General features: G+C 37.4%; 1 protein-coding gene across 1 annotated transcript in view; it reads left to right on the top strand.

The window, feature by feature from the left end:
• The first annotated feature begins 3,608 nt into the window (after positions 1-3,608).
• Positions 3,609-11,036, top strand: part of LOC107668592 (B-cell lymphoma/leukemia 11B-like) — a 42,492-nt gene continuing 35,064 nt past the window's right edge. Inside the window, exon 1 of the mRNA XM_016460527.1 lies at positions 3,609-4,478. Within this exon, the coding sequence (XP_016316013.1) occupies positions 4,421-4,478 (58 nt within the window). The 5' untranslated portion in view covers positions 3,609-4,420. The remainder of the gene's footprint in view (positions 4,479-11,036) is intronic.

Below are 11,036 nucleotides of genomic sequence, written 5' to 3'. Positions count from 1 at the left end.
TATTTTATATTCTTCAATCTTATCATTTAAATTCAATAGATGAAGGGCAAACAAGAGCTCTGTACAAATGGGGTAATTTTGTATTTTCAGAAAAAAACATATGTAGATAACAAATTCCGACACAATACATGTTAGTGATTCCAAATTAGGTTGGTTGTTTTATTTTGGCATGAATGATGTTTTAAAAAAATGATGAAGTGTGAAATTGAAGGAAATGAGTGTTGGGATCCATGCTTGTGAATCTTTGTGGCAGTAACTGGCCAATAGAGGGTACTGTTGCATTGCAAGTTCAACACAATAGCAATAGATAGCAAATAAATATATCTTGTCAAGTGTGGTGGACACATTTAGTCCTCATAACTGAAACAAAAAATTTGAGAATTTAATGTCCTGGACATCACATATGAAGATATCACTTGCAGGAGCACTGCAATATTAAAATATGGAGTACTGTATCTAAATTCTGGAGTAAACTAAATTTAGAGTTTGTGCTTCTAATATTTGATTTGTGATTCACCTAAGCAAGGCACTTGTGCTGAGAAAAACAATTATGTCTGTCTTTTATTCCCTCTCTCTCTCTCTCTCTCTCTCTCTCTGTATTTTTTTTAAGAACCACATTTAATTGAGATGCTTAAAATTTAATTGAGATGCATAAAATGATTTCTATGTCATTTTGCTGTTTCTCCTCTTAGATATGCTCATATATGGAAATTGTCTTTTATGGATCTTGCCATAAATGAAGAAAGCTGTGTGTGCAAATTACCCATAAGCACCTGAGAAAAAATACATGTCCAATATACAGGTAACTGTATTAACATAAAAACAAAAGTTTGTAAAATTGCAATCAACAGCAATAATACTGTATGCATTGATTCCAGGGGTTTTATATCATTTTAAAATAATAATTTTAAACACTATGAATGTATATGTGCACCCATTTACTGAGGTTAACAAGAACAAAAGGCTATTTATACACACCGCACTGTAATGTATGGAGGAGAAAGTTTGTGCTCTTGAGTTTTTTGCCTGCAGTTTGAGCTAAAACTATTGTTATAGAGACACATTTATTGGCATAAGGGAAAAATATTCAATGCAAAACAGAGGACTGAGCAAAGTACAGGATGTGTCCAATGAATTTATGCAATAAAATAGGATTTTCAGCTGTGGGCAACCACTGCTTTTCAGAGAACATTTTACGCTTTTTATAGGGAGAATAATCCAGCAGTAAAAGAGCCCGTATCAGCAACAACCTCCTCCAATCTTGATTTCCAGGAAGATGATTGTAAATCATAAAATGTAATTTTTTTGGCAACACCTGGTATTTCTAATGTAAATCACTCAGCTATTCTTGCCACATTTTAAGGAAACTTGAGTCTTAATCTATCTATCTATCTATCTATCTATCTATCTATCTATCTATCTATCTGTCACTAAAAGAATTGACATGAAAGTTGGGGTGTTGTTTAACAGAGTTCAGGGGCGGAGGATATATCAGAGATATGGCATTGTTGGCGAGGCTGTGCCACCCAGCGTCACATCCCATGATGGATCATGAACAGATGGATCGACGCAGACACATTCTCATCTGGGCGCACCGCCTGATATCTGCCTCTGAACTGGCACAAGCCGGACCCTCTGTGTGCCTTTGGTAGTGCCATGACTCTATTACGCACCAAGTTAATCAACAGTTGAAGGTAGATACAGTCTCCATGAATTAAAACGATAACAACTTGTTCTGTTCCCCTCAATCTCATACCATTAGCTTACTTTTCCACAGCATGTCTATTTAATTGGTTTCAATTTACACTAAACATGTTCACATATTACATGTTACTATAATTAAGTGCTATGGCAATAACAAAAAGAATGCCTAATTACACGCAGTTCTAGAAAATAATTACATATTTAGTGCATGTAGTTCATTAGCTTTTCTCAGTGTTAACACATGTATGAACACTAAAGTGTGACCTCTATTTTTTAAATTGAAATGTCATTTAAAAAAAAACTAGCTGGTTATTTACGGTTATACCTCTGAGAACCTCAGTTTAACCCTAAAACTCCAAAACAAGGGTGATTATGGGTTACTTCCTGCCCTTTTTGCATTTGCAAATGGATTATTACCCAGAAAGCATGAATCATAGGAATTTATTTTGAATTAATAGTCATGTCATAGTGGAACATTTGTCACCATATTTAGTCAGTTTGACTTTAGAAAAACATATATTTTTTAATATATATAATTAGAAACAAAAAAGGTTTGCAGACTGATAAAGTAAATTAAATACAATTTTTATTACTTTAGTTTTTTAGAACAACATGTTTTAAAGAACCTAGAAATGCATACACTGATCTAAATAAACTGTACAAAAAATACAGGCAAAAATTGTTTTTGAAAAGACAATACAATTTTTGCTGAACCTAAAAACCACAACAAAACTTTATTTTTAACCTGTGTATTTACTTATATCCCACATATATAGTTTGTGTGTGTGTGTGTGTGTGTGTGTTACAGTTTCTGAAATTCAATAAGAAATTATCCAAAAAATCTGAGCCACATGACTAGCCTTCATTTTGCTGCTGTATGCTGAGTGTAAAACAGATGCAAAGGAACATCACTTGCATTTCACCCAGTAAACTCAAATCATGCAAGTATTTGCACAACACACCTCCCTATTTTCATTTCCTCCAGTATTCAGTCTTGCATTTCCACTCATGCAACAGTTGTGTATAGTATTCATTCATTTGTTCAAACAGATTTGATCAAATTATTAAAAGTCTGCTATATGTGGATTTAAATGCTAAAAATATAAATTAGATTGCCTAGCAAAGAGGATTAAGAAATGTACATTGAACACTTCACAATATTTTTTCTTCCTTCTGATGTTCTTTTCCTCTCCAAATGTGGGTTTAATTTAATAATGTCATTTCTGTAGGACATAAAACACATAAAGAAGAAATGTGAGTATATCAACGCCTGTCTTGTCTCATGTAATTTATTGCTTATGAGGTAAACGGCACACTTATGTCTCACTGAAGTGTATTCTTTGTGCATCCGTCCGTGCTTTAATCTTTTCCATCAAATGATTTGAAATTTTCTGATTTGAATATTTACTGTTAATGCGTGACTATCACTATCAAGGTTTTTATTCATTTATTTATTTGCATACATAAAAGATGTATATTTAATGCGCATTCACATATGCACCGGAAAACTATTTTATAAAAAGATTTTTTTATATATATAAAAGCTATTCGCAACCTTTCCCCCTTTAAATTCATTGCAAACGTTGTAGTGCATGAAATATTGCATTATTTTATTTGCGCTAAAGCGGATACAGACAAGCAGTGCGCCGGTCTATCAGGTGCTGTGTGTTTGTGCGCGCGCGTGCGTGCGTGCGTGCGAGTGTGTGTGTGTGTGTGTGTGTGTGTGTGTGCGCGTGTGTAAGACAGCGGCTCGCGATGTCCACGCTCTCCACCACTGTTCTGGTGATCCGATAGTTGTGAAAAGCCACCACTAGTCGCCCCCAGTGCTCTTGCAGTCTCCAATTTTCTTTCCCACTGTAGGCTTAACGTCACGTCCGCACTTGAACTTGAATTTTATCCCATTGTACGGAGGCAGCCCTCGCCACAGAGACACAGAGAGCTCCCGGAGAAGCAGGACTCCACCATCTTCATAGAGGCAGAAAAGGGAGAAAAAAAAAGCTTCATTCATTTGTAAAGGAGGTGGCAAGTCCATGTCCCTGGTCTCCAGTGCGCAAAGCCTAATAGCGGAGCAAGTGCAAAGAGTTGGAGAGAGTGCAAAGTAACCGGGCATCGCATTCACTTAGAGCCCAGGAGAGAAGAAGAACTGTCCAGTGCTTGGCACACTCAAGTGCCAACTCAAGGAGAATCTGGATTCGTTTCATCCAATCTAATAAGTAATTACCATTTTTCTGTTTTAGAATTATTTTGACTCAGAGAAAAAAAAAATCTAATTGCCTTTGACAAATCCACAAGGCGCAGAGCGGACGAAGAGAGAGCCACCAGAGGGTCCAACCTACCCAAACGCACCGGGCATCACGTTCTGAGACATTTCCAGTGGTTTCTTCACAACTGTCACTCGTCAAGGATATTTTCGCCATCGGACAGATCGCGCTCGGCACACAGCTGAAGTGCATGTGTGTGTCGCTGAGGTACTGAGCGTCTGAGCGTCTCTGGTCATCTGGAGAGCCGGAGCGCAAAGACACATTCGCTTCTCTCACATTCACGGGACCCCTATCTGTATCCACGGCCCGGAGCTGTGGCAGTTCTTTGGAAGTCCCGGGAAAAGTTAGATACCGAGGGGGGAAAAAGCCCACGCCACGGACACAGAGGGCAGAAGGCGCGAGCCGACTATTCCTTGTGCGGGTCTCTGGGCGATGCCAGTGTAAATGCCAGGGCAATGTCCCGTCGCAAGCAGGGAAACCCTCAGCATTTGTCGCAAAGAGAAATTATAACACGTAAGTCCATCTTTTATTTTACTTATTTGTGTTTAAGATGTTGTTCGGTCATTTTCGGCCATTTTTTTAGTAATAGGAGTAACGATCTGTGTGTGAGAGTTTATGTGGTGTTAGTAATGATTTCATTAAAATGCGAAGAATCTTTATTTATTTTTTTAAAATACAATAACATAGAACAGTTAAATGAATTAAATTAAGATATTTATAGCTTCAGCTGTTAGCAAACAGTCAGGTTTATGAGCTTGGTGCTACTTAAAATAATTAAAAAGTGATTTGGTTGAAACTGAATTCAGAGAATTAAATTCAGCAATTTTTGGGACTTGCTTAAAATACAAATCTTTCATTTAGTCTGTATTGTTTAAGTTTTGTTGTTTAATTTTAATATCAGATAGTTTGATTAATGTAAGAATTGTTAGCAGGCCAGGAGATCAGATTAAAAACTTTAAATTGCAGTGATTAATCAAGCACTTGCAAAGTTTCTGTAAAGTTAAGTTTAGTTACCTTAAATTAAAGTGTAGGGTAAGTGAGGTGTATGTTATGTTAACATTTAAGCATAATTTAATAAATTATGCTAATTTAGAGTGAATATTGAGTCTTTTTGTTTTCTCTACTTTAATCCATGTAAGATTTGGGCCTTTATTAGGCTATATATGGTTATTAAAATAATTTATTGCAATATATATTTTTAGTTATTTTATTTATTATTATTTTTTTGTTACTTTCAAAAAGTGGCATGCTTGAGTTGTAGGCCTTTCTTCTTAAATCCTGATGCAATTAAACTTTATGTATCATGTTTCGTTTTAAACCAAAGTCTTTTGCACTTTTTACAAGATATTTGTAGTAGTTCTCAAGGTGAGCAGCTACCTGTAACCACCAAGCACAGGAACGGTTTAAGGTTTTACTTTTGCAGCGCATGCTGCACGGATGCAGTGAGGTTGTTGTTGTTATTTCTGTAAGACTACATAAAATTGATTGTAATTATGCAACATTTGTGCTTTTAAATCTTAGATGTGCACTTGAATGAAAAGAGGTGTCAGAGCAAGGAAAATTATTTAAATGAAATTCATTTGATATCGTAATGTCAGATTAGGTGATACAAATGTCAAGCATGCTTAGTTTTACTCAAGTAGTTTTACTTTACTGTAATACTAAATAAATTGGCTTCTTACACAAAACTCATCTTTTTATACAATGCTTTTATTTTTGGTGAGAAAACTGAAGTTTGCTAAATCAGTATGAGTGTACAAAGAAACAAAGCAGGCATAGGTCTAATAATGTTTCTCACACTTAGCTTTGCCCCCGAGTCAAGGTTGTGACTGTGAAGTGAAGGTAATGTGAGGCAAACACTGAAATCGAGATAATTTTCTTGACAAAGTTATATTCAAAGCCAGCAGTTATATTCTAATGCTTGATATAATTTACCTTTTAGATTTTTCTTTGAGAGACTTTTACATCATTTGCAGAAAATAACTCCAGCAATTTATTTTCAAACTAGTGTATTTCTAGTGTATTTTTCCTAGAATGCATCTGTTGCAGTTAAAAAAAATCAAATCACTTAAAAGACAATGAAATCTGTCCAGATTTAGTTTCATATTCATGCTATAGTGTAGTCTACAGAACCTAGATAATTCATAGCAGAGCCTAGTCATGTAATACCACCCAAATCTGTTTTGTGTTGCAGGGTTAGGGCCATGTATGCTGTGCATATATACACTAACACGCACCATTCTTTCGCTAATGGCTTAATCTGTTACTGTACATACACATATGTACACGGTTGCACTGTAAACATTTAGCATGCCTGTGCATTGTGTGTTTGAATTTACTGTTAAGGTTTACAAATATGACTTACGACTTACGAATATGACTATGACTTATGAATGAATGAGAATGGTGTTATTTAAAGCTTAATGCACATTATCTGGCTTGCATTTCATGTAGTTAGCTTTGCTATAGGGCATGCACTGCTCTTTTTGTATGTCGTTCGCATATGCGATTATGACTGTAATTAATATATATTTTTTCCATATTTAATTGTGCACTAGCATGCAAACCGTTTGTGTTTACTGCATAAACACCATCCGTTCTAAATGCATGTAAAACAATCATCCTAGTTTAGTAGAAAATGGCCCTTTTTGAATTTCTGTCGCTATAGTTATCACATGTCCCATCAGTCATTGCATGTACAATGGCTGTGGTTATTAATTTGGGCTTTAAATTTCAGAATGCTCCAGTTACACCAAGGAACTTTCCCTGAGTGCTTTCTCTCTCTCTCTCTCTCTCTCTCTCACACACACACACACACACACACACACATACTCACAAACGGACACAAATGCAGACGTGCACAGAGTAAAGCAGACGCCAGTTTAGACATCAAGCTTTAGTATTTTTTTTATATGCACACAGTAAGAGAGAGAGAGAGAGAGAGAGAAAGGAAGGTGGTCGACTTTCTACTTCTTAGAAACTAGAGATTGAAAGGTGTTCATTGCATCACCGGTGAATGAATATATAAGCTACAGAGAGGGTCCTCAAATGTATCATGCCTTAGTGGGTTTAATGCGGAGGGCATGTAGGCCAGGTGCTAGCAGATAGTCATCTGAGCTCAGGGGTGCGTTCTTTCCTCGTAGTTCAGATTTCTCATCACATGCTGATTGTGGCTATGATTTTGATGTAACGAGTGTTTTTATTTGTAGTAGGCAGCGTATGAACTCTTCACGCATACTGGTGTGTGTGTGTGCAAATGTGCAAGCTTAAAGACCCTTGTTCTCTCTTATTCCGTTTGATATGTGGCTGATTATGTGAAATAGATTCTTGTAGAGCAGGAATATGTGGATGACAGTTGATATATCTGGTTTTTCTCTGTAATAGTTAAATTGTCAAATTTTGCTTTAAATGTCAAAGTCAAAAGCAGTGTGGCCCCAACCTCAAAGTTTTATTTTTGAGGACATATTTGGAGCTGTAAACAAGGGTGTGTGTGTGTGTGTGTGTGTGCATGTCTGCTCGTCAGCATGTCTTCTGTGGTATTTAGCTTTTGCTAACCACGGTGTCTTAGCTGGATTAGCCTCGAGTTATTGAGAGGCAATTTTTGTCTGTTCAAGTGTGTGTGTGTGTGTGTAGTTTACGTCCACATGCTAATTTATATTTTCTCGGCGTGAGTGATCTGCAAACTTTGCAGTGCTGTACATCAGTAGTTTTAATGGTTTGGCAGCCTGTGGTTGTGTGCTACATTACGCCACTCAAACACATATTCTATAAACCCAGTGGTTTATTAGTTCTGCGTGAAATGCAATCAGTTACCGTGTTTAGCGCATTTTCGCATTTCCTTTACATATGCTGGGATTTTCATTATATGCTATTAACTGAAGGGTATTTTACAATGTTGTAGTTTTTTTATTTTTAGTAAGAATTAATTCTGAGTATCACATGCCTTCCAAACCCTTAACGTTCAATAAGTTACTATAATTTGCAGACAAATTTCTAAATGTTTGCATTCACGTGAGCGTGTCGTCACTGAATTGTCCGAATTTAAATAAAATTTTTGACACCTGTTAAATTTTTCATGTCATTGCACAGAGTGTGTTTTATAATGTAGTGCTTTAAAATAAACATAATAGTGAGTTAACAGATGTCGTCTTTAAATGAAGGAAATCAGATGACAGCGAGAAGGATAATTTTCCTCCGGTGAGCTGCAGAATTATGAAGTTGTAACATAAATTTTCAGATGCATGTTTCACATTAGATCTGCCAGCACAGGAAACTGTCTTTATCGGAACTTTGCTTTGAATGCATTTAGGACATACATTTTAGCCATGACTTCATGTCATCACATCTGAGAGATTTATATTTATGATAATAGCTTGTATTGAAATGCATTCTTTCTTGTTTAGATATAAACGATAACATATTTGATTATAGTAAAAAAAAAAAAATAAAATGTCAAGATAGCACTATGAATTTGGAGATAGACACAGGCGTTAATGCAAGAGAGGTGTGCAGCAGCAGAAATCCAGAATCATTGTCTTTTCTTTTTGTTTCTTTTATTTATTAATTTAACTAATTTAAAAGGTTTGCTTATTCATTATCATTTGCATGTATGAAATAGGCAGGGTTTTATTTAGAATTAAACAAGGCATATTTTAAGTCAAACTAATCAGGTCTGAAAATATGTTCAAGCTTGCTATTTAAATGCTTATTTGATTTATTTCTGTTACAGTTCAGGGAATCAAATATCCTTGTTTCTATTTCATTTTCTCTGGGTGCTGAATTGGGCCACTTTACATTTGCAGTGCAGAGTGTGCTGGCCATGACCTGCTAGGGGGAGCTCTAAGTCTGCCAGAGGGGGTGGAAGGCAGTTCTGAAAAGTGTAAAAACATATTTCCTAAATGCACTTAAATGGGTAAGTCGAGTGAAATAGGGGGCTGCGGCTTCCGACGACTTGGCATAGATGTTTCAAACGATACTGCCATTAACACACATGCTCAGATGCAAACTGTCAACGCCTCACAGCAGCAGCTGGTCTTACAACATGAAGGCTCTGTCATTCTCTTTCCTTTTTTTGACTTTGTCTTTAGCACTCAAGAACTTATTTAATTATTTACAGTGAGAGCTGGATCGCTTCTCGGTGCTCATTTAGATGTGTAATAAGTATTTGATAGGTGTAGCTTTAACTATAGATAGGACATCAAGCGTGACACCAAAACAAACAAATTTAGGCTGAACGTCACCTCGTTCGTTTTGCCAAGTGTGCTTAAAAAGTGAATGATGAAGTGGCTCTGGAACTTGTGGGCCCCTCTGACTGAGGACCTATTGTTCTTGCCATCTAAATAAATAAATTTGAGTCTGTGATTTAAAAAATGGAGCTTACACTCTCCCCATAACAATGGGCAAAATGTCTGCCTGGCACGTTTGATTAATACGCTTGCATATTCTCTATTTCTTTCAGTTTCAGGTGGCTTTTGTTTGCGCCACGAGGGGAGAGTGAGACAGCAACAGAAAGCCATCTCTGATGAAATGTACAGAAGTCTATGCCTGTCTGTCAGTATAAATGCATGAAGGCGGCTGAATCCTTTGGACGGCATCAAAAGTGGGCATAGTTTTTCATGGCTTGATTTATGAGACACAGACACTCGTAATAGTGGCTTGAGTGTTTGTCGTCCCACAGCTGGCTGAGTTCTGACCGGCTCTGAGCATGGAAGCGCTCCGCTTCCTGAGCATCATATAAGCGTGTTGTATGGAAATGTGCTACTAGCTCCGTGATTGTGATATACATGCCTTTTTTGGTGCTATTTCATTAGAATGAAAACCTTTCTGGGAAAAAAAGAGAGATGATAAGCTTCAGGTGATATTTAGTCGTTTCAGCTACCCATAATTCCTTTCCTTGTGAAAATATTAGGTAATATCTCCCTGATGAGATTTGCTGATAAAGGGTTAGCGTTGCTTAGACGGGCTCCCAGTGGACATCATCATGTTAATCTCTTTTTACCTGCAAGACGACTCATTTTCTATTTCCCCCCCTTTTTTAATTAAACAATGGACTAGCGCCGCCGCAGTGGCCGCGGATCACGCTTTTAAAATTCCGCAACCGCCGCCGTGTGCCACGATGATCCCTGTTCTCTTCTTGTTAACAGCTTCATTTGCACATGCACCACGCTTTACACTCACACACACCTTGCACGCATTTAGTAGCGTTTTAAAACCTTTGCATCTGCACAGAAGCACTCTGCAAGCTAAAGCAGCTAAATATCCTGAACAAGACGGTGCTTTGTTTTTTATTTCACAGGATTTTGCAAAGGCCTTCAGGCTAACAGAGCTAAAACATGATGGTGCCCCTCGTGGAAGAGTGCTTTATGCCATACCTTTTGACACATATTTAGCTAAACAAACAGGTCGCAGAGAAGTTTTTAAGCAAGAGAAAACAGGAAAAACTAGAGGCCTAGTGCAAGGCGGAGGTTTGCGTTTTGAGCGTCAGTGCGTTTGACTGTGGGTTACAGATTAATGACAGACTAATTAATTCCTGATAGATTCCTGTAAGCGCCGTGAGTGGAAGGCTCAACCCAAATCCAGCCTGTCCTACTCAGCTAGCCTGCATCTCTGTTTTGTGCTTGGGTAACGGGTGGGTATTTCTGAATTGGAGTTTGTGGGCTGGTGTGGTCAGGTTTGTGTACGTAGCAGCGTGACTAGCGAAGCCCCCACCCACTGCTTCTGCTCTTGTGCAGCTCGGGCTGATGGGAAACATAGGAAAATAATGCACAAACAGTAAAGCGGAGCTTTTATTGTTTGATTAAGCCCTTCCCCTGGCTTTCATTTTCAGCACACTCTGCCCTCCGCGCACACAGTTCTGTGAATGGCTTTAATTGGCGCAGGGTAAATCTTTATATCTGGGCAGCATTATAAAGTCTTTCAAGATTTAAATAGGAAAATTTATGGACCCAGTAAAAAACAATATGAAATCCGTTAAATGGTGTGTGTTGTCTAATTAGGCCCTAACAGTTGCAATGGCTAAAAAACCTTCCAAAACCTGTTTGACTGTGACTTTTCATTCTGGTATCACTACGG

The sequence above is a fragment of the Sinocyclocheilus anshuiensis genome, unplaced genomic scaffold (genome assembly GCF_001515605.1).
Source record: "Sinocyclocheilus anshuiensis isolate Anshui unplaced genomic scaffold, SAMN03320099.WGS_v1.1 scaffold2047, whole genome shotgun sequence".
NCBI classification, from domain to species: Eukaryota; Metazoa; Chordata; class Actinopteri; order Cypriniformes; family Cyprinidae; genus Sinocyclocheilus; species Sinocyclocheilus anshuiensis.
Note: the sequence above shows the minus strand (reverse complement) of the source record. Positions and strands in the feature narration are given on the sequence as shown.